Source organism: Haplochromis burtoni, unplaced genomic scaffold (assembly GCF_018398535.1).
Source record: "Haplochromis burtoni strain Fernald_Lab_line unplaced genomic scaffold, NCSU_Asbu1 Contig_46, whole genome shotgun sequence".
NCBI classification, from domain to species: domain Eukaryota; kingdom Metazoa; phylum Chordata; class Actinopteri; order Cichliformes; family Cichlidae; genus Haplochromis; species Haplochromis burtoni.
In genome coordinates, this window is record NW_024582407.1 from 1,667,950 (window position 1) to 1,691,387 (window position 23,438).

General features: G+C 39.6%; 3 protein-coding genes across 4 annotated transcripts in view; 2 read left to right on the plus strand and 1 right to left on the minus strand.

Annotated features, from left to right (window-relative positions):
• lrpprc (leucine-rich pentatricopeptide repeat containing) overlaps window positions 1-9,474 on the plus strand; it is a 60,565-nt gene extending 51,091 nt beyond the window's left edge. The window contains exons 35-38 of the mRNA XM_005930561.3: window positions 4,277-4,351; window positions 5,038-5,122; window positions 6,180-6,322; window positions 8,518-9,474. Coding sequence (XP_005930623.2) covers window positions 4,277-4,351; window positions 5,038-5,122; window positions 6,180-6,322; window positions 8,518-8,583 — 369 coding nt within the window. The 3' untranslated portion in view covers window positions 8,584-9,474. The remainder of the gene's footprint in view (window positions 1-4,276; window positions 4,352-5,037; window positions 5,123-6,179; window positions 6,323-8,517) is intronic.
• Window positions 9,475-10,437: 963 nt separating this feature from the next.
• Window positions 10,438-18,382, minus strand: abcg8 (ATP-binding cassette, sub-family G (WHITE), member 8). Of its 2 annotated transcripts, none has more exons than XM_042220299.1 (13): window positions 18,055-18,382; window positions 16,085-16,186; window positions 15,855-16,002; window positions 15,371-15,609; window positions 14,980-15,112; window positions 14,194-14,463; window positions 13,785-13,938; window positions 13,374-13,475; window positions 13,095-13,294; window positions 12,233-12,309; window positions 11,817-12,084; window positions 11,583-11,710; window positions 10,438-11,347 (listed from the first exon to the last, which is right to left on the minus strand). In XM_042220299.1, exons 1-13 carry the CDS (start codon window positions 18,097-18,099, stop codon window positions 11,210-11,212), a joined length of 2,004 nt encoding a protein of 667 aa, XP_042076233.1. In that variant the 5' UTR covers window positions 18,100-18,382; the 3' UTR covers window positions 10,438-11,209. The 2 variants fall into 2 exon arrangements, with proteins under 2 accessions (XP_042076233.1, XP_005930620.1); XM_005930558.3 differs by having other exon boundaries at window positions 13,374-13,478.
• An 81-nt stretch (window positions 18,383-18,463) lies between these two features.
• Window positions 18,464-23,438, plus strand: part of abcg5 (ATP-binding cassette, sub-family G (WHITE), member 5) — a 14,522-nt gene continuing 9,547 nt past the window's right edge. The window contains exons 1-5 of the mRNA XM_005930553.3: window positions 18,464-18,747; window positions 18,976-19,097; window positions 19,240-19,376; window positions 21,607-21,705; window positions 22,600-22,732. Of these exons, the coding sequence (XP_005930615.1) occupies window positions 18,581-18,747; window positions 18,976-19,097; window positions 19,240-19,376; window positions 21,607-21,705; window positions 22,600-22,732 (658 nt within the window). The 5' untranslated portion in view covers window positions 18,464-18,580. The remainder of the gene's footprint in view (window positions 18,748-18,975; window positions 19,098-19,239; window positions 19,377-21,606; window positions 21,706-22,599; window positions 22,733-23,438) is intronic.

The following is a 23,438-nucleotide window of genomic DNA, read 5'->3' on the forward strand; positions in this document are numbered from 1 at the left end:
TGTGTGTGTGTGTGTGTGTGTGTGTGTGTGTGTGTGTGTGTGTGTGTGTGTGTGTGTGTGTGTGTGTGTGTGTGTGTGTGTGTGAATAATAGCTCATAGGCTAAAAGCCAAGACATTTTGGTTTGAAGTATCAGAAGTATACTTTTAGCCAAGTGTTGTCCAAAGGTATGTTAGATTCAGATTATTTATCTCCTCTGGCTTGGTTGTAGCCTTCAGTGGCTGAGATGAGCTAGAATACTCATAATTAATATTAGAGGGAAATTAGCTACCTTTCATACATCGATACTTTACTTTTCTCACGTTACTTCATCACAATTTAATCACGGCGTGAAGGAGTCTGTGTGCTTCTCACTGTGCTTCTCACTGTGCTTCTCACTGTGCTTCTCACTGTGCACGCTCTCAATAACCTCGATTTGTCTTTGTGTAAAGAGAAGATAAGAGTGACTTGAATGATGCTGAATGTCTTACAAGAGGAACACAGTGGGTTGTCCTGGGTAAAATCAAATGTGTGACCGTCACAAAAAAATGTGCAAAAATAGAAATGAAAGAATCTGCTGTGAAAATGAAAACTTAACTATTTCTTATGGCCAAGTTAAGGTACTATTTAAGCCCTGCTGAGTTTTGTTTATTCAGCTTGGAATTGGAGCAAAATGCACATACTAAGTGATGTTCTTCATTTTTTTTTTTTTTTTTGTGACCACTTTAGATAAATTTTAAATCATATGGGGTGTTTCTGTCCCAGTGAGCGCTTCTCCATTTGACTGCTCTGTGCTTTTACATTTTAATATATGATATCAAAGTAATTAAAATTTGCCAAAAGAGGGGAGAAAATATCAACAAGGGACCTTGTAGTGAATTTAGTCCATCACAACTCCCAGTTGCTTTCATCCAGTTGTCAGACCCCAGTGTTGTTGGAGAGGTTCTCCTGCCGCATTCGTTCACTTATTTATCCAACCTTGCGTTGATGTCAGGAAAAGCTTGCCCGCTTTCCACCACTGAGTCTTGTGGTCTGAAATTTGCCTCCTACTCTTTCACTTATTCAACAGTTCGTATATTACAGCTCAATGACTTTGCATTGAGCCTGGGGATATAAATATGTAGCAGCTAGATGGGTGAGAGACAGGAGATGGATGGAGAGCATGGTGCAAAATAAGAGACAGAAATGAAGAATCGAAGGCCTGCAATGTACAAAATAATTATTTGCCCAAGTTCTGTGCATCTCTTGGGACAATAATGGTCCCTTATTCACGATTGGACACCACACCAGGTAGCTCTGCATGGAAGGACCTGGGAAGCTGTGTCTCCTCCTTGGTTTGATCCAGGGATCTTGCGAATCCTTAAAAAAAAAAACAAATTTAAAAAAAAACAAAAACTGTAGCATTAACACAAAATTAAATCAATGGGACACTGGTTTCACCTTTACACTGCTTCCCTGTTAAGTAAAACATCAAATCAAGAGACAAATAAAGTCTAAAATAGGCCTTCTCTGAAACATTTTGTCTGCACAGCAGCATAAGTTGCTCCCAAATGTTATCACTAGTCTGTGCGCACTGATGAATCCCCACACAAATGCAGATGACTCAAATCACCTTTATCTATATAGCGCCTTTAAAAACAACAGGATTTGACCCAAAGTGCTTTTCAGCTCTGGCAGATGGATTAACAATGCAAGTATACAAAAATACACAGAACAGGGATCACAGGTTAAAAACAAGTCTAATACAAACCCAGAAAACACGATAAACACATGTATATGCTAAGAAATGGATCAGTAAAAGGAGAAATTTGTAAACAAACAAACAATATTAAAGACAAACACATAAAGTCAATTGGAAAAACTAATAAAGTTTAAATCGCATAAATGGCACAGGATGGCTTAAAAAATAAGAGTGCAATTGAACAGTGACGTCCTCAGACTGATATAAGAAAGCAATGCATTAAATGGTAACATTCTTGCTTTTACCACATATTTTCCTTACTGTATTTTTCATGTTGCAGTGGACCTGACGATAATAGGGGGGGAATCTCAGAAAATAGGTTGGATAAGACGCTATTGCAGAGCCTTAGAAAGTAATCTCACCTTTAATTTTTGAAGTAAGAGTCAGGCACTAAGGGGAACGTGGTTAGGAAAAATATCAAAGTACCATCAAAATGATCCTCATTTGTACCCCTTGAATAAAATGATTAAACATCAGCTTCACTTTAACCATCCAGAAGAATTAAAAGATGCATCAGAACTGCAAGGCGCTTACTAGGGTGGATCAAATTTTCCACATATTTAAACTTCAAGCAAATTTTAAGACTGAAAACTGCAATTTTAAAGTCACTTTAAACTTTAAAGTCAACACTGATAATGATAGTGTCCCTTTTTGAAGTCTGGTGGGGGTGAATGATTGCTTGTATAGCTTATTTGATCTCAATATTATAGTTTTGCTGTAAACTCCGAAAAACCGTAACATTACAAGAATGTCTCATGGTAACATGTGCCGTCCTGTTGTTAAAGTTTGAGTTTGGTCTCACATGTGACCGAGGTTGAGCTACATGCTGTGGTTTGTCCCTCTCGTTTTCCTGACTCTCCCCTCCAAGCTGCTCTTCCAGGGTCACTGCAGGGTAGCTTCCCAACTCCTCCATCCCATAAGTGAAGCAGGACCACAACTCTGAAAAGCTTTTATGCAGGCAAGCACACTATAATGATGACAAGTATATCAGGAGAGATGGAGGTGAGGTCGATGGGGAGCGAGAGGGATGAAGTCATTAAGGAGCGAGAAAGAAGCTGTGAGGTGTGTGCGTTACAGTCTCGTCTATAACTGCGCTGGGAGAGGTCACTGAGGAAAAAGGGGAAGAATTCCCCAGGTATCCAGAGCTTTTAGGCAGTGTGTGTGAGCAGCAAAGGAGAAGGTAGGTCTGTTCAGCTGCGGCTTTACCACTGGGACTGTTTGGAGTAGCAAGGGAGGGCAAAAAATACAGGAGAGCGAATGAGAGCATGGAGCAAAGTTGCTTCAAAAAGTGAAGTAGCATAGTGGTAGTCTAATTGCCTGATTGTACTAAAGCTATTCTGCACTTAGTGACTCCAGAAGAAGGCAGGCTGCTCCGTGTCTGTGTGTGAAGCTGCGTTTTAATAGCCTTGCAGGCCATCCGCTTTTAATTCTGCGCGGAGCAGAGGAGGGAAACGTGTCAGTTTACGACTGGCTAGTAATCGGACCTCAACGCAGCTCAGCCAAGAGACTCTCTCAGTCACAGAAAGGCAATCTCCTTCACAAACCCACAGAGTATATCATATGTATGTTTGCGTGTTTTCACAATAAGCAGTCGTTAACTGGCCAGTGACAGAAACATGTCAGTTACTGGGGGGGATGCTGTTTTTCAGTGTAATAGGAACTCAAAATCTGACACCCAGTTTACCAATTTCTCTGACAGTTCTTTAAAAAGAGCAACATTAAGTGTGTCCCCCATAAAGGTGACCTCCCTGTACCATTAATGACGAGTTTTAACACGCTATAGATAAATAAAGATGCGATTTGACAAACATTAGAATCGTTTCTCAATGTATTTATGTGTTTTAAATAGAAATGGAAGAACCATACACAGCCACAACAGCCTTGGTTGCACTCTTCAACCAGTATTTGTCACAAGTCAGCCAATGTGGTTATGTTCAGCACTCTTTCATGAGCAGGCTTTCCAATGGTATAAGATTTAACGTCACAAAGCTTTGGTTGATTATTTCTATGTTGTAACAAACACAAATTGTCTGACTTCTTCAACCGCTAGGGTTACTCCTAAAAGATAAAGAGTTAAGACGCCTGTTTGTGGCGAATTATTTGCTGGAATCTGCCTGAAACTTTTTCACTTCTGTTTTGAATTCCTGTCATCAGCTCATCAGTGTAAATCGCTCCAGTCCAAGCTGCACAGGAAGCAGTCACGCTATGACCGTACTGATGTTTCCACTGAGTAACAGACATGGCCTTTAGTTGGACTTAGCGATAATTATGCTTTTTGTGAAGCTCTGTACCTATTAAGGTCATAAAGAAATGAGTAGTTATTAGATTCATAATTATCCTTTAACCTGAGTGTAACCCTGAGTGTGCGAATGTTTATACGAATGCTTGGGTGTGCTGGAGTGTGCGTGTGTGTGTTTATATACTGTACCTATTTAAAAAGAAGACTGAAGTGTCTTCTTGACTTCAGAAAGAGTCGAGAGGATCAGCTGTCGACTATCACACTTAAGCTCTTATTTCTTTCTCTCTCTCTTTTTTTTGTCTCTTTTGTCCTAATGCAGCGTTGCAATGCTTTGGCTGAACAGAAGGAAGTGCTGCTGTCCTTTGTAACCCAAAAGGCTCAGACACCTGGGCAGGTAAGAAATTCTATCATTCGTGAACACATTATTTGTGACCAAGTGGGTTTCCTTAATTATGGACTAATCAAAATGCAACCTCTATGATATTTAACTACACTTCTCCTTTCAAGTGACTGCTGTAATCCTGATGTCTCAGATCTCTAAATCTAGTCTAAAGACTTGAATTTTTTTGACCCTATTAATGTTTACATTTGGCCACAATCCCCTTCAAGTAGGCTTTTCTGTGCACCTCTGAACCTTTCGCATATCTTGATATGTGTGGATTTTCCCCTGGAAGTCCAGTTCTCACCACTTAATAATCCCAAATGTCAATTTCTGAAGGCACTGGGATGTACTAGATTGCCTGAGCATCCCCTGAGTTGTGCCTGTGTACTCACCTTGGTGAAGTTGAGTACACAGAAATGCATCTACATTGATTTTTGTCTTTCTGAATGAAGTCTGAAATATCAGAGAGGCAAAATATTCCTTAATATGACTTAGTTCAAATAGCCACACGTGGAATTAGGAACCTGAGCGTCTGCAGTCTGTTCCATGTTTAAAAAGCACGCTCACTTTTGAACAGCATTATTATTTTTACCCATTTTGTTGGAGCATATTTTAATTTCTATTTTGTTATCGGGATATGAATCACAGTTCAACTCCTTACATGCGCGTCCTTGCATGTGTAATGTGTTTGTGTTTAGGTGGGTAAGATCAAGAACCTGCTCAGCTTGATTCCAGGCTTTGCGGAGAAGGAACTGCTGTACCCATACCTGATGAAATGTCACGGTAAGATGCATAAACAGGCACTCGTTCTTACAGAAGAGCTGAACGGGTCTGGTAGTGCAGCATGCGGCTCACTGGACTGTAGCTAAGTCAACATTAACAGACCCATTAACAATGCATCAGGTCAAGCTCAGGGTGTGTGTGTAGGAAAGCGTTCAGGGGTTAGAACACATGTCCTCTAATGAGTTAGCTGTCCTGGCTAGCCTAGCGTGCTAATCTCAACACGTTCCACCACTCAGCTTTTCCCCCCTCTCTCCACCTTTTTGCTCCTGTCTACATTTTCTTGTCCTCAGTTTTTTTTTCTTTTTTATCCTCCTCTCTTTGCTTTCACTTCACCTTCTCACCCACCAGTCCCCCCTTCTTCCGTACCTTGTCACACCAGAGATGAGAAGACATGACTATTTAATTAGCATTAGCTCGCTGGTCGGTCAAGGCAGCCATAGGGGAAGCAATTAGTGATGCTCTGCTCGCCTCCGTTCTTTGTCCCATCTGTGTACTTTTTCTTTTTTCTCTTTCAGGGCTTTTCTTTTTTCCTTTCACTCTCATTTTTTTCACCTTTGTGACCTTCCCTTTTGGCTGCACACAACCACAGATATTTGTGTGCAGTTGTTTCAGGTTTGTCTCCCTAAAAATGAAAGTTACTGACCCTTTAATATTTTTTTTCTTGTCATCATTTTTAATGTCTATAAAACCTTATTTTACTGTCCAGCTGTTTTTAATTTGCACCTTGAGAATATATTTTCCAAGGTGCCAGTGACTCCTCGCCTATTTCTTCCCCTATGTTCTTTTTCCACTTCCTCCATTGAACCAACAAACACAAGTAATAAAAAGAAAGTGTCACACTGCCAAGAAAAAAAGGAAAAAAATGGGAATGCACAGATAGTCAAATGTGCAGCTGCATTTAAAAATCAAATTTCTTGGCACCAATAAATTGCCGGGAAAATAACATGATTATCCCACCACACTGTCAGTTTTCTCTAAATATCCAAATTCAAATAAGACATGTTTCTTGTCTCATTTGTTGACTTTCTCCCTCCCACTCCCCACTTTCATCTGGCAGTTCTGGATAAGGACTTACCAGCAGCCAAGGCTTTGCATGAGCAGATGCAGAAGGAGGGGATAGTTGTAGACGAGCTGTCACTCAAACGTCTGGCTGTGCTTTACCGCGAAGCAGGAGAGACGGTGCCCTTCCCCGAGCCCCCCGTAAGTCTCCCACACACACACACACACACACACACACACACACACACACACACACACACAGGAGATGCTTTGAGCAAACACTCGGATGCAAATGTGTTTGTGTTTTAACATTTTAGAGGTTTGATTAAATAAAATGAACCATAGATATGAAGGGCAGAAAAACTGCAGGAGAAAAGTTGCTCTTCCTTCATTCAGAAAATTCAGTTGTGAAGCTTTTGTGTACTCCACACTGTTGTACATTTCAAACTCTGACGTAAAGGAAAAAGTTGTTGTTTTTTTAAGTGCCCTTAAACACAATTGATTTTTGGGTTAGAGGTGAATTTTGAATGATGTGTACAAAATACCGAGTTTGCATCAGACCTCCACAAATGACATTCTGGACCTGTGGAAGGAATTATGAGCAACTGCATTCATATTATCAACATTTTGGTTTGTGTTACCAGCATAAACATGGAAAGCATAGTTCACTACAACTAGAAATAAACCTAAAACAGAATTTATGATGCATTTTTAAATGCATGTTTTTTCTCTTTACATTTCTGCCTTTCATTTTAGGGTGAACACAAATTTTAACTAAGCAGTGAATTAACCTCTTAAGAAAGAATTGACAATGAAGCTCCAGTTGGCAAGTTTTCTTTAAACGTGACTTTTTCCTTATGTTTTGCCTCTGTACATCACCACAGTGGATTTTAAACCACACACTAAAGCTGTCATTGAAGTGCACACTGTCATCTTTAATTCAGGGATATGAGTTAGAATTGCATTAACAGTTTTTGCCGTCACCGCGTTCTGTTTCCTCTCTTGAGATGCTCTGTTTGGCCTGCTGCACCTCACAGCTCCTAACCAGTGCTAGCACTTGTTGTGCTGGTGTCCTAATGTGTGCTGTGGTCTCTGTGTGCCATACTAATATGAAGGAGCAGTATGCCCGCTCAGTATACTTCAGCATGCCCAGGCCTGCAGCAAGCCTCCTGAAGCCATTAGTGTGTGTGTGTGTGTGTGTGTGTGAGTGTGAGTAAGAAATGGCGCCCCAGAGTCACGGAGTTGTGTAAGGGAGATGGTGTCACTGCAATAGCCACTCTTCTTTTTGGGTTCATAGTGTTTTTGAGCATTTCAGCACGATGAACATTTTTTTAAGCTGATGTGGGTCTATTTTTAGCAGAGGACACACACACACACACACACACACACACACACACACACACACACGACACACACACACACACACACACACACACACACACACACACACAAACACACACACACAAACAAACACGCACTTTTGATGCGCTGTCCCCTTGAGGCAGGTATAGGCCGGAGCCTTACCTTCACATCACTCACCTGCAGTACGAAGATAGAAGGAGAAAGAGGGGATGAAGGTAGAGAAGCTCTTACATTATTTACTGAACACCAGGGTAGTTAAGTGATTGCTGGATTTTATAAACAGAGTAGAGGGAGGAGAGTTGCAAGGAGAGGGAAAGGTGAAGAGTCACAGTGTTGAGAAGTTTCTACAAATAAAAGCGCAGCTCCCGACGCTGGTCTTCATCCTCTCCGAATGTATAGAGGTTTGCATTTTCTGGCAGCCTGTTTCCAAAAAGAAATGTTTCAGTTTTATTTCTTTTTATTTCTAAATGCTTTGAACTTTGTCAGAATGTAGCCAAATAAGCCAACATGTGGACAAACCTTTAGAGGAAATAAGATATTTTTAATTAGGGTGCTCTGACCCCCTCGAAACTGTTTGAAACGCGTGCCAGGATCTCCCTCTCCCTCTCTGTAGTGAGCACGGCGATTTATCGGCATTAATTACTACATTAATAAGCAAACGTACATTGTAAGGAGCTGGCGTAATCTGCAGAAAAGCTCTCACCTTCTCCCCCTCCCAAAAACACCCACCACAACACTTTGTTTGGATCAAAACACTGATTAATTAGCCAGGAACAGAGGCAAAGAACGGAAGTGCGTGTTTGGGGAATGTGCTACAAATCCCTTATTTGTGTATTAATGGGGATTTAAAGATGAAACGAGACAACCTGGTTGGAGACTGGAGACTATTTAGACGGACCCAGGAGGGCTCCAGTGCCGCTTACTTTAAGAAAGAGGCGAGATACAAAACACGCCTTACGGTGTAAGGCTGCATCAGGTGAGCAGGTGTTGGGATGTTTGTTGCTGAATGGTCTGCCTTTGCTTTCTCTTTGCAGGAGTCCTTTAAGTTTTATGCAGACAAGCTGAGAGCTGCCAAAGCCCAGGCGACAGCGGAGGAATAGAGATTAATCATCCTCTCCTCATACCTCATTGCAAATCCCACAATTTTCTTCCTTTCTTTCTTTTTTTAATATGAGTTGTTCAATCTGAAATGTTGAGTGTTGTAACTTTTGGATGCTGAGATTCTGTCCACTGCGGTATCAATACTGTTGAACATGTTGCTAATGTACAGAAGTATTTATGCTAATAAACGATGGTAGGAACCCAGACCGAGTGTGTGAGGTTTTTGTGCAATTAAAAGAAAAATTCTTTTCACAATACCCAGCCCACCTTGGGTGATGTTTTATGTCTTAATCGGGTGCAGCTCAGGGGACAAAATGCATTTACTCAAGAACAACAGTTTTCAAGGTAGTGCATCTTTTACTTTACAGAATTAAGTTATACCCACAAAACCTATAAATTCTTCAACATGTTTCAGGTGGATCTCCAAAACGACTGGAGCCATGTGTTGCATGTGCATTACATCACCAACGCTCAAGTTTCTGACTTGAGCTTTTTGAGGGCCTCTGCACAAGTTAAACACATAATTAAATGTAATACCTGTTTTAAAGCATGTGTAAAAACACATGAGTGAATAGGTTTTGTATTTGTCATATACCCTACATTATAATCTATATACCCAAGCAACAATGTGAAGCTGAAGAAATGTGAAGACATGAGATGAATGGATGGATATATGACTAATTTTGAGTCAAAGGTCATAATTAATCTAATGTTGGGCTTTTTCCTCCTTTTTTTATGTAAGGTCATTTCCAGCGGCAGGCTAGAAACAAACACAATTTGGAAATTTATGTTATTAAAGGTCCTTTTCAAAGAAGTGTTGAAGCTCGCAAATATATTAATGTATGTTTGACTGTTTTTGCAATATTAAAATTATATTTCAAACACTGAAATGCTTGTTTTGGTCTTAAGTTTAAGGTGTGGCTTACATACTATATTTTCAGTGTTTGTGCACTGAAGGTTCCAGGTTTTCCCATCACACATAATTAGCTACCATATGTTTGTGAATTGAGAAATCTAGCAGGTCCAGGTCTGCAAGTCTGAATTTTGAGTGAGCATAGAGAAAAATTTAGACTTTCATTGTCGTGTGTGAAGAAAGCTTAGGTATCAATAACAACCAGCTTGTGCAAGGTCAAGGGCACATACCATAACCACTGACCTGTTTTTTTTTTTTCTTCCTTTTTTTGTTCAAGTGATTGGCAACCCCACAATTAGTGTACCTGTGACAGTCTTGAAGCCATGAAACAATAAAATAGGCTCAAACACGCCATCCTACACAGTCTGCTCAGAAAGCTCCTGCATGTGTAGATACATTTTCATGCAAGACATGTAGCCATTGATCTGATCTGGGAAACATTTTGCTTCACTGATAGATGATCTTATACTGTCTAACCCCAGCTCTCTGCAGCTCTCCTCTACTCGACATTGAACTCTGTGCTGGCCTCGGATATTCCCTAGATATTCATGTAATGCAATGCCCGCAGCCCTCTCAGAGCCAGGCCTTAGATAACACTCACTGGTTTTTCCCCAAGAAGATTGCGGGTTTGTTGAGGTCAGCGGAGCTCATTTGGAAAACAAATTAAGGCACAGAAGAAGGAACTTCTGATGTAAACCAGCATGTTTTCTAAGTTATGGTGATATATAAACTTACAATATCCTCTTAATATTTCTGCATAAAGGAGCATTGTGTTTTGCCAAAATAGCCGTGATGCGAAGGATGATACACACAAAAAAGAAAGAAAAATTACACTTCCAGTTTAATTTTCAAGCAGCTGCAGAGCTCCAGTGAACTCCATCGTGTAAGTGAATGTGAAGGCTGAGGATGAGTGCACAAACCAAACATAAACACGCAGAAGTGAGGCATTTTGAGACGATACTTTACTCATTTGGGCTCAAACCACGTTAGAAAAAAGATTTAAGAGGCTTTTGCACCAGTGCAAAAACTCACAGCTTACATAGCATTCAGTCTACACAAGAAGTTTTTTCCGAGTGTGAGTTGGCCTACTAAATTTCTCTTGGTCATCTTTCTTCAGTGCTCAGTATTCTGTCTTAATAATATGCTTAATAACTTTACATATACAAAAAAAAGATAACGCTGAGAAGGAAGATCGAAAATGGAACAAGCAAAAGCTGCAGATTGATATCTGCTAAAGTAGCGCTCTAATCATCTGCCATGCCTGGGAAAAAGAGGGCGAACGAGAGAAAAGTTCATTATTTTCAAATCAATGTTACGACAGTCCTCTGCTGCCATCCAGCAGCAGGCAGCGGCACTGCGACTCCAAACTGTTTCATCACCACGCTCAACTTTTTCTTCTGTAAATCTTTTTCTGTTGGCAGATTAAAACCGTAAACGATGGAAGCATTTTGAAATATTTCAGATGAGTAAATATAGTATTTTATGAATATTTTTCCCATTACACAGGTAAAGTTTATGATGCTGAAATTACAAAATTCTAAACATTTTAATCATGCATGTATTTTACTTTTATAGCATTTGAATTAAATGTCTAAAGAGGAATAAAATGGAAAGTTTGGTATCGAAACCAGCCGAACTAGAACCTCCCTTCCACTTATGCAAAATAAAAACCCTGATGATGTCAGAGGGCGTTTGGTTTTTCTCAGTTTTGTTCACCAGTCTTGACTGGACTTCTGCTTGATGAATTTTAGGGACAGGAAATAGAGCACCATGAAGCCCAGACAGACTCCAAGTAGGACCAAGTAGCAAGAGTACAGCGGGTACTGGTTCATGTGCAGGGCCTCCACCACCTGAATGACATACAGAAAGGATTAGAGGAGAAAAATGTTCATCAAATGGATTTGTCCATTAAAGTAAGAATTAGCAGGTCCTTAAAAACATTAACAGTCCTGATAACTCTCTAATGGACTGATTTGTTTAGTCCTATAAATCTTAAAGATTTAATATCTGTACAGATAATAGCAAACCTAACAGTAATGTGTAAACAAATCATAACTTTAGTTGAAATGATAGTGTTTAACTCACGTGTATGCCATCAACATTGATAGACATGTTTGCAATGGTGACGGAATACTCGTTGCCTCTGAACTGCACCTGCAGCATGCCCTCAAAACCCCAGCGCATGAATGAGGCATAAGAGAGCCATGATGCCACTGTGGAGACCAAAAACATGAACAAACATTAAATGCTGACCAGCTCATTTTTCTTTCCGAAGCTGTCGCCTGCTGTTTACGGTTTATAACGCAAATAATTCCTCACCAAGCCACAAATTCTCCAGGTTGATAACATAGCCTGCAGTCAAGTAGAAGACGGTGAACAAAGAATTGCCCATGAAGGCAGAAGTCTGCAGGGTGGGAAGCAAAGCAGCTACAAACAGAGCCATGGCCCGGCTGCAGTAAACCATCAGCCACACTAACAAGAAGTTCAGAAGGAAACGGTCTGGCGCCTTGTTAAGTCCTGCCAGCCAATAGATGGGCAGACCATAGACTAATGTGAACACACAGTGTTCTGGTAACTCCCCCAAAACCTGAAAATGGAGAAAAAGCATATATTCAAAAATACACGACAGTCAAAAATGCATAAAACATACTTGTAGTACTATTCAGCATACAGTGACTCCAGCATGGAACAAGACTGGCCCCTGCTGGAGATTCAGTTTTATCACTGGACTTTACCTTGGCAAAGAAGTAGGAGGTCACAGAGTACATGCCGTCCTGCAGCTCGTGGTAAAGCATGGCTCTCTCTGTGTGACCTGCAGAGAGCATTCAGTCTAACGACACTCAGTTCACAATACATGCAGTAGGATCAGCTTCATGAGCTGTATTTAGCCTCAGCCAGGCAGTTTTTTTTTTCTTAAAAACTAAGATGTCAAAGAGTTGTATTAGGTTAGGACATGAATATATAGCACAATGTCTCTCTACATAAATGTTATGATACTGGACAAAATGCAGTTTCAGAGATTTTTTTATTTTAATTTTCTCTCTGCAGTTAGAGTCACAGTATTTAATTCTAAGTGAGCCTGGCATCATTTTTCTATCTTTTGGTGTCTTCTGACCTTGACCTGAATTAAACTTGACTTTTTATGGTTATGGCTAGACACCTCTACACTGTACATGTGGCTGGATGTCATAAAGTTCAGGGTTAAAGAACAAAAATCTGTCTGATAACTCTGATAATCTTTCCATTCTGAACCATCCTACCTTTACCTGCTCTGTTAAAGTGTTCATCATTAATTCAAAGAATAGAATAGAATAGAATAGAATAGAATAGAATAGAATAGCCCTTTCGTCATTGCGCATGTACAATGAAATTGTGGACATCTGCAAATGACTGCAAATGCAGAGGTCACAACTTGAAATGCCTTCAGTGATTTTTGCTTTATTTTAAACAGATAATTTTTTTATGATACTTATTACATGTGAACATTTATAACATAAAACACTTAAATAATTTAAAGTAAATGCATAGAGAAATCAAAACACAACCTCAGTGACACTTATTACTGGCTTTATCCTTTCAAACTGCTTTATTACTCACATTTAGCTATGACGTCCAGCACCACAGCAAATGGGGTGAGAGCTCCGATCATGTAGAGAAGAGACACGGTGTCCTGAATGGACAGGCGGGTTTCTCCTGCCCCGTAGTAGAGAGAGCCGACCAGCAGCGACATGAGGAGGGCCTCGAAGCCGTGAACTAATAGGGTGACCAGGTCTCTGAAGTCATTATACATGTGACGCCTGATGAACAAGAGGAGAGAGGTCAGCGTTCATATTCAGTCACATAGATTTGAGTGCTCCAAAACATTCATGCTCGTACTTGATGAGGGTGTCAAACTGGTGTAGTTTGCCTGGCAGTCTGTTTTCATGCCTGGAAATAGTTATTACTTCATCTTCTTTTCTCTTGCTTGGCTGCTGAGGGCTGCTGTGTGTGGGAAAAAGAGTAATGGATGGGTTGGTCTGGGTTTTAAACGTTTGGTCCACAGCTTAAGCATGACCATAAAGGGTTTTTAAGCATCTACAACAGGTAATCACAAAAAACAGTAAATCCCTATATCTGGAAAGCTGTAAGCAGAGATATTGTGGTGTTATTTCTTACAAAAAATACAGAAAATCTTGTGCTTTATTAGAAAAATGCTGGTTCATTATCACTACTTACTGTTTTATTATTGAATGAACAATTAAAATAAAATTTAAAAAAAGCCAAACTTTAACACAAAAACATGATCACCTGTCGGTTTGCGCTACATCAGTCCCAGCGGCTTTCCACATGTGGTCGTCAGTATCACGAACCTTTTCCATGAACTGCTCAGCCAGAACTCTGGCCCTCTCCAAACACTCGGCTTCTCGCTCTGGACTGCGCCGGTCTATACTGATCAGATCAACTGGATACACACACACACATAAAAGACACAGGACACCAACAACATGAGGCTTAAATAGGTTTAAAAGAATGAAAAACACAAAGAGATGTAGTATTTATCATTAAGATGAAAACAAATGCTTCTTTTGGAAACTTAGTGGTAAATTGTTGGGTCCCAGCTTTCCTTAAGTTACCAGTGAGCATGGGGTTGGTAAGAAGATGTTATTGCATGCTGGGAAGAAGCACATCTTAATTCTCTTTTGACACACTTACTAACCATAGTAGTCAGAGGGGTTGCAGTATCGTGGGCAGGGGTGTCCCAGAGCAGTGAAGTAAGGCACCATCTCACGAGCTGCACCGCAGTAAACAGCTGAACCTGAAGACATCAGGACGACGAGGTCGAAGAGCTGAAAGATATCTGATCGAGGCTGGTGGACTGAAAGCAGGACCAGACGATTTCCCCGAGCCAGACGGGACAGTGTGATCACCAAGTTATGAGCGGTAAAGCTGTCTAAACCGGATGTGGGTTCATCCAGGATCAAAATACCTGAGAGGGGACATAGACCAATCTATCACCTCTGATAAAGCCTGTTCTTTATATAACAGATCTTAACAGTATGAGCTCGAAAATAACAGAGGAATCATGATTGTTAAAGTCAGTAATTAGTCAAATGTGTTTGTTATTCACAGGAAGAACTGTTACACTCGTGTCACTTCCCAGTAGTTTATAGATGTTCAGAAACGGTATGAAATACCCTGTTTAGAGCTGAAACATTTAAAACTCGCATAAACACAAGGGTTAAAAATGTTATATCTATAGTAACTTTAGAAGTTGCAACAAAAACAACATATATGATACTGATTACACTCAGATGCTAAATGGAAAGGAGGCACTGTAGGTGGGTTGCAAAGTGGCTTGTAGAGGACACAATTAAAATAGTGTGCCATATATAAAAGCTGCTGCTTGGATTGGGACTTCAGTTTGAATCATTGCCCTATCTTAACAACATAAATGACGGTTCAGGGGACCACATTAATTAATCTCTGTGTTAATATCTCTCACCGGGGTTCCAGAGAAGCTGGACAGCTATGCTGACTCTCCTCCTCTCTCCACCAGAAACCCCCCTGATGTAGTTGTTTCCCACCCTGGTGTGTGCACACTGCCGCAACCGCAGCTCTGCGATAACATCATCCACCTGTGACAGACAGCAACCAGAGACACTGTTAGTCATTGTTATCTGGACACATACAAGCATTCTTATCATTTAACACGTGTTTGTTCAACAAAAACTCTGAAGAGTTTAAAAGGGCATGCCTTAACGAGAATGTGATAAACATGCTGACAACGGCTCTATTATAAAATGGATAAACAAGAACCTCCCAGTCCAAACAATCATGCAAATACTGTTATGGAAATAGTTTGAGTCCCATTTATTGACCAGTCTTAATCTTACCCTCTGGTCCCTTTGAGCCTGTGTGAAGTGAGTGGGCAACCTCAGTTTGGCAACAAAGGAGAGAGTCTCTCGGACGGTGAGGTGAGGAAGAAGCCGATCGTCTTGGCGGACGTGAGCGATGCTTTTCTTGACGAGCTGGGGCGTGTTGTGCTTCCCATTAATTAGAATCTCACCAGACTTCATGATGCCTCCTTCATCCCGACAAGTTATTATGTCCAGCAGAGACGTTTTACCACAACCTGAAAACATATTGAATTCAAGACATTCTCATCTTTGCTTATGTTCAAAAAAACAAACTATAAGCAATATAGAACCAGAGGAATGCATCTATGAGTCTTCCAAATTAGCAGATTTTCTACTTATTTTTACTTAACACACATTTATTCTTCAAGAAAATGCAGTTTTTTTCTTTACTGTTCTGGTGGAACAAAGCATATCTATTACTTTATTTAATAAAGCAATACTTCAAATCTTTGTGCGTCACCTGAGCTGCCAATAAGGGCCAGCATCTGTCCGCTGTGGACAGTGAGGCTCAGCTTGTTGATGGCTGTCTGCTTATTTCCTTTAATTTCCCACGGCATTTTGAACTCTGAAAGCCTCTCGTACCACGGGATCTGAGCTGCTGTATCCACCTGTGAACATAAACACATGTACATGATGAACACCTGCAGCATGTATACACATGAACCAGTCAGTCAGATGACCTATAGTTACCTCATAGCAAAGGTTTTTGACCTCCAGCACATTGCAGCCTCCGCTGTAGGTGAAGTAGAGACTGCTGTCCTCCTCAGATGAGAATAACTCTCTGTCTTGATGCTGTTAATGCGAAGCAAGCAAGTCAATAAGTTTCATACAGACCAGGATACATGTACTAAATGTTTTTATATATATAGACCTATATATACCTTAAAAACTATGAGAAACAAGATGTTCTTATTTCAAAGTTTCAAATCAGAATTACAAATTTGCTTATTTTACACCACAAAATTGGGTTTAGTTAGTAACAACAAACAATACAGTAGATAATAAACCTGTGGCCACATATTAGTTGGATGTGATTAGAATATGTGATTTTGTTTTTTGTCATTTAGTCTTTTATGGAAAAAAATTGTTACACGCATTAACTTGTGTGTTTGATTGTCTACCTGCGTGTGTCTGTTTGTACTGTATGTGCAAATATCTGCCTGTGTGACCAGAGTCCAATTTCAAATAAACCCAATAGTTCAGTTGCAGAAGAAAAAAAATACAAATGTTCAGATTGAGATTAACAGCATCCTGCCACTTAATCTAGTTTACATGCTGTAGATTATAGTATACAGTTCTGTTTTAAAATTAACGACTTTTTTAGCCACACATCAAATTTGATCATTTATCACTCATGGAAGCTTCTATAAAATAATAATGTACTGGCTGAAAAAAACAAATACATATTTGGTTTTTTTTACTGATTTTTTTTCATTGTATAGCAAAACGAGGTCGGACATCAGATAGATGTGAAAATGTGAGTCGTGAACGTAATAAAACAAAGAACGCAATTAATACATTTACAACCAAATTAAGCCATTAAACAAATGAGTGAAAAATAATTTGATATTTTACTGAATGTATTAATTAATGAGACACTTAACTGGGCACGATCAAAAATATGTTACAAATCCTGATTTGAACACTGGAAGGAAAAAGGACCTGGATTTCAGTGCTGTAACTGGGAAAGCTTGGTCTGAAACTGGTAAAAGCTGCTGGCAAGCAAACAACTTGGGTTTGCTGGGGTTAGCATATTTAAGCAGTGAGTCTGCGTTGCCTTCTTAACAGAAGTTTATGCATTTCTGGCCATTTGATAGAAAACATTTTTTTATGCTTGAGTAAACGAAACCCAGCAGTGGACATGTTATAGCTAAGCAATAATAACTGAACAGGAAGCCAGTGTAATGACACCAGGAAAGGCAAAAGGTACCAGGTGTGATCGTGACCTTAGTGCCTACCAGACTTCATGTACTGAAGCAGTCTACTCTGGACTTAATGAGTTAAATAGTTTAATTTTACAAATAACGTTAAATGGTTCATTTGGGTTCTCATTGCATAAACATCCAGATTTCAGAGCATTCTGGTCGCATTTTTAAGGATATTTATCTCGACAAAATGCATCATAGAGTTTGGAAATGTTGTCACTGCTGATCCTGCTGTTGCAACCAGAACATGCCCGATGCAGAAACTGACATAGGAGAAAAACAGAGCTTGCTAAACCATCTATCCATCCATGTGTTTTTCCAACCAATTATTCAATTCAACATTTCCTATTTGAAATTACAGTTTTTTTTCTAAATTAATTTGCACTTAAGTGCATTCAGGGAAAAATTCCAGTTTTTCAGCAAAATGTTAAAATGATATATTAGGAAATCAATCAAATTCTGTTCTTCAAGATTATAAATAAGTTTGGTTTTTTTTAAGAAAAAACAAAAAACCCACATAAAGTAAAGTTTCTAGTACTGGTTGAGCACACTAGTGATCATAAATTGATTTAGGTTACTTCAGATTAGTTAATAAAATCCCATGTTATACTCAGTCAAAGAGAGGAGTTTAATGGCTGGTAGGGCTATAAATAAAGTAAAACAGCACAAAGTTAAGACCTGGATTGGTCATTTTCTTTAGGAGAGCTAAGATTTGCATATTTTGACCTGACAAACCTGTGAGTAGTCGTTTGTGTGTATAAGGTCACTGCCATTGTCCATGGTTAAAATTTGCAGGTTAGAGAGGTCAATACTCCTCTTTTCCTCTTCTGTTAGGGTCTTTATTTTCCTCTCTGTCTGCTGCTTTGTGTCTCCAGTTGTTCACGTCCTCCTGAAGATCTTCTCCCTTCTAGTTCACAATTCTTTCTTCTTGAAGCATCCGAGTTCATGTCATGTCAGTTCGCCCTCTGCTTTATCCTGTCAGTCACAGCTTTTTTGGGAAGCAGCCGACAATATGAGGACTGAGTCCACACTGAAGGGCTGTGAACTGACTTAGCATGTGTGCTTTTTGTCTTCATTATACAACCTTTGATCAAAGTTCTCTGAGATAACATGACATTTGCTGCGCTCACGCTTCCAGAGAGTCACTACTGATCTCGCATTTCTGCTGTGTGCAGGCAACAGGCGCAGAAGACAAAATCTGGGACTGAAACAATATGAACAATCTGATGTGAAACAGATTTGACACAGACCTGGAGGAGACATGAACAGATTTTATTCAATGCAGACGGAGGAGCCGCAGAACGGGAAAGTAAAAGAGTCCTTCAGGTTTGTGGCGGAGGTGAAGAAAGATGTGTGGAGAGACAGCAGAGAGGAGCAATCAGAGCCCACCTGTTCTCTAAGTGTCAGAAAGATCTCCTACACAGTCAGGTAAGTGCTGCTGACAACCAACACGAGTAACTCAAAAACAGACTCAGAGAATTTAACTTAATTTACTCATTATTACTTGACTGTGATTGTCTGATTATCTGATTGTTCATAAAGAGCTGATTCTTCCCACAGCCGAGATAGACATCGTGTTGAAAAAAATAAAATACTAATATCAAAAATACTGTCCTTGTCCTTAAGCGTGTGTGCATATATACATGTGTTTCACAGTGAACGTGTGGGTCCGTGGTGGGACTTACCCTCCTACAGGAAACGATGGACTCGTCAGATCCTGAATGATGTCTCCTTTCATGTTGACAGTGGGCAGATCATGGGCATACTGGGCAACTCAGGTTCGAGGTTCAGTTCAATCTAAGAGCCAAATGTTTAAAGTGAAAAAGAAATACAACATTTTTTATCAGGAAGCGTTAAAAATCAGTTAAATCATGAGTGTTTTATGCATATGTGTCTTTATCTGCACTTTTCATTATAAAGGCTCAGGAAAAACCACATTGCTGGATGCCATCTCAGGGCGGATTGGGAACCAGGGCACGCTGCTGGGAGAAGTCTTCGTTAATGGTAGAAAACTGAAGCAAGAGCAGTATCAGGACTGCTTCTCCTATGTGCTGCAGGTAAGACAAAGAAACGTCCACACATCAAGATTTAACTCATAGCTTTTACTTATTATCCCAGTATTGCATTTCTATTGATACAATATTGATATAATAAGCATTCATAAATAATTAAAAGTAATATTAATGTTAATATTACATAGTGTTATATGTGTTAATATTATAAACATATAAAATATTATGTGTTAATAACTATTAGGTTACATATAGGTATTACATAAATTACATAAATTACATACAATAAATGTTAAAATAACATAACAATTGTGTTTAAGTTAAATTAACAGACTTTTATTTACACTAATAAGAAAATTGTTTCTCTGTTTAAGTTAATAAAACCCTTGGGTTGCTTAATATCCTTAACTACCATATCAATTTTGACATTTTTAAACTCGTCATACGCTTTTCTGTTGCTTTATTACAAAAAACATGTGCATTTATAAACAATTTACTGTGTGATTTTAAACAGCTGCATAAAAAGCACATTTAAATGGTAATAATATACACAGAAACAAAAGAAAAGCGGTCTAAGACTGCATGACCTCCATACTTTGTTCAAATTTCGGATTCTAATCCTTTCACAACATCAGTTTTTTGGGGGTCAGGAGTTCGAGTGGTTCGATCACTGGATCCTCACGTTCAATATTTGGCCAAAGTGTCATTGTGTAAATACTGAACCCTGGTTTAAAATCACTGCACACCTGAATGATCAACGGTTCAACAAAAAACTTCCTCTATTACTGTTCAAGTTTATTATTAATTATTATTACATTTATTAAGTTGCATACTCTCGCACACACTCAGATGTGCATGCTAGCTAGTGACCGCTTCACACGAGTGGATGGCAAGGGTAAGGCTAAAATAAAATATCAGTTTGACAAACTGAATCCTTAGTAACGTCCAAAAAGCCTCTAAACATTTTTTTTTTCACAAAAAAATAAATACAATAATTTCCAGCTACATCTACACAAGTCAAAAGAGGGTCCACAGGCATTCACCAAACATTACAGATACTGAACCCCAAACTGACTCCAGTGCATCCATTAGAGTGTCAGTGTGTGCATAGTAGTAAGACATACCTTCACAATGGTAAAGAATTCATGGATTGAAACCCAAATGAAATTTAAAAGATGGGCCCAATCCCATCTTTTAAATTTTGAGCAATCCTGCTAACAATCAGATGGATAACAAACAAAAAGTCAAAGCAGTTGAAATTACATGACTTCTAATAAAGGACAATTTATTCCCAATTCATAATTGTCACAATTGTCACTTAACAGAAGTTGAAACCCAGCAGTGGACCTGTTAGACAAATGATTAATGGGAGACTGAACAGAGTTTAAAGTAATTAGCAAATAAGTTCATGCACATTTCACTTTCCTGTAGTTCACACAAACACTCATTAAACTTTTCACTACAGTTTCAACTGCAGCTGGCCTCATGCACATAGCCTGTATGTATTTAGTTTTGCCTGTGGTTGTACAAACCGCCACAAACTCAATGAACATTCTGCAGTAACTCCTGAAAAGCTGCCCTGGCCTCCGTATGAAATTAACTTAAGACCCCTGATAGCCTCCTCATATATGTAATCTCGCAATGAGAGGTGCTCAAGTGTATCCAAAGCCTGAATTAAAAACACTGGTTTAAAACCAGCCTTGCTTCTTTTCAAATCATCTCTCCCCTCTAGCTGATAGCTCCCCCTTCTGCTCTCTAAGCCTCGTCATTAACTTCCGCTGCTAAGCTGTAGATGAGGAGGTGATATGAGCTCCTCATATTAAAGTCATTCAGATGAGAGAATAAGGAGAAGTGGGATTGGGAGGCGCCATGTGTTAATTGAAGCAGGCAGCAGGTTCAGCTGGTTTAAGTCATGCGCCTGTGCCTGTGTGTGTGCACACATCTGAGGCAAAGGTATATTACAGATGGGTCGCACTGGCATATATGAACATAGACGTTTGTGAGGATATATGCTCACTGTACGGGGATGTGCTACAAAGATGCTATAGATGGAGAGAGTGTGACATAAAAGTATCCAGTCCAAACATATACTTCCATTTGTTTACTGATGACCACTCAAGAGAAATACTGAGATGTTTTCTTAATCCATCTCCTTGAAGAATAGAGGTGGTAGTTTCTAGTTTTAAGGCTACCAAATCACAATTTACAGTGTTTTTTTGTGTCTAGTTTCTTTTCTGTTAATGCCCTGTTTTCTCTTTCTGCCATTCTTTTCCAGAGCGATAACTTGCTGAGTTATCTGACAGTGGAGGAGACTCTGACCTACACAGCTCAGCTGGCCCTGCGGAAACGCTCGGCTGAAGCTATCAAGAAAAAGGTGACTTTAGAGCTGCGTCTGGGCATTTCTTTCATTATTTTCTTAAACCTGGCATCTCTGCCTGCTACAGAACATATCCCGAAAAATAAATAAATAAATAAATTACAGGCTGATGGATCTCAGTATCCACTAAGATGTCAGCACACAAACAGTTTCAGTGCTTATTTGGATGATCAGCTTAATCTTAGAAGGTGCATTGCTGTGTTGTTTTATATTTTAGGTTAGTTAAGTATGGCTGAGTTATTGCTTCACAGAGAGTCATGTGCAGCATCAAGATGACTGAGAATGTGTTACATTTTGTTACAGATCTCTTTGCTTACAGCACATAAATGCTGCAAATGCCCATTTTTTTAAAAAAGTACCTGACCTGACATTTAAGAACGGCAGGTCAGTTGTTCTCAGCCTAATATTTTGTTTGAGTCCCTCGCTCTGAAATATTTCCAAACTGTAAAAACGGGAAAATATTGCTTCTCCTAATCTTGTGGAGCTATCAAATACACTCATCAGGGTCTAATGAAGCTCATGTGGTGCTTGGCACCAGCAGTGGGTCCTTTGGATCCTGTAAGTTTAAAGTGGAAACAAGATGAGTTTTTTTCTGGTGCTGGTTGCTTCTAGTTTTTTCTTTCTTGTTCTTTTGAACATTATTTTTTTAGACTGTGTAGATTGTTGCTGGGGTCAGACTCAAACCCCTGAGCAATTTCCTGAGTATTGTTCCCATGAGCAGGGTGATTATCTGAAGAGTTCACAGCAAATCTTTTCATAATAATGAGGGGATTTTATTCCAGTGTTTTAGCTGATCAACGTATGATATCTCCTGCAGGCCCTTTTTTAGTAGATTTGCTAATAGTTGTAACTCTTGTCTCACCTGAACCTTGACCTCTGGCTCCCATGTAGGTGTCAGCAGTGATGGCTGAGCTGAGCCTTAGTCACGTGGCCCACAGTGTTATTGGAGGTCAGGTTTTCCCTGGGATCTCCGGGGGTGAGCGCCGAAGGGTCTCCATTGCCAGTCAGTTACTTCAGGACCCAAGTGAGTACCAGTGCACCTCAGATACACCTGAGGAGATTTACACAAGTTCATCACTGACCAACCTGTTTCCTCCAAAGTAAACATTTGCTGTCGGTTTAAATCAAAAATAATGAGGTGACGCAGAGTAAAAGTCATTAATCACTCAAATTTTCACTTTTAATAGATGTAAAATAGATAATAAGAGGGATTAGAAGTGATTTTCAAAGACTTTGGCAGATAAAAGAAAAGGATTATACATAACATGCTTTCATAAAATGTTTCAAAATATGTCTTTGGTGGAGTCGTGAAAAAGAAAGTTTCAATGAGGTTGTGTCTGAACTTTGACTGGGCCATTGCTCCACCTTGATTATTTTCTTTTTCAGTCATTCTGTTGTAGATTTGCTGCTGCTTGTTTGTCAGACTAGCAAACTGCCAAAACAGGACTGCATATAGTCCCGTGAAAACTTTCTTTTTTCCCACGACTGTGGGAGAATGCAGCAGAGGGAGGCAGAAGGATCAGACGCATGAGAACAGTGGAAAGTTCACCACATAACCTGTCTCTCCCCAGAAGAGTTTTGAAGTCCACACTGGAGAAAAACAAAAGGATCTAAGTGAGACAGAAGAGACAGAGAAAAGGGAGAGATGGAGAAGAGTAATAAAGGACTGGGTTATCACACCGCAAGGGGAATGAGCAGAAGCCCACTTCAGTGTGTGTGTGTGTGTGTGT

What these genes read in the sequence shown, in the direction of transcription:
- abcg8 (XM_005930558.3), bottom strand. Translation starts at nt 18,099, where the DNA reads ATGGACAATGGCAGTGACCTTATACACACAAACGACTACTCACAG. An exon ending in TCAAAAACCTTTGCTATGAG is followed by an intron (nt 16,003 to 16,084) that starts GTAACTATAGGT and finishes TTATGTTCACAG; the next exon opens with GTGGATACAGCAGCTCAGAT. An exon ending in TCAATGTTGATGGCATACAC is followed by an intron (nt 11,348 to 11,582) that starts GTGAGTTAAACA and finishes TATGTCATTCAG; the next exon opens with GTGGTGGAGGCCCTGCACAT.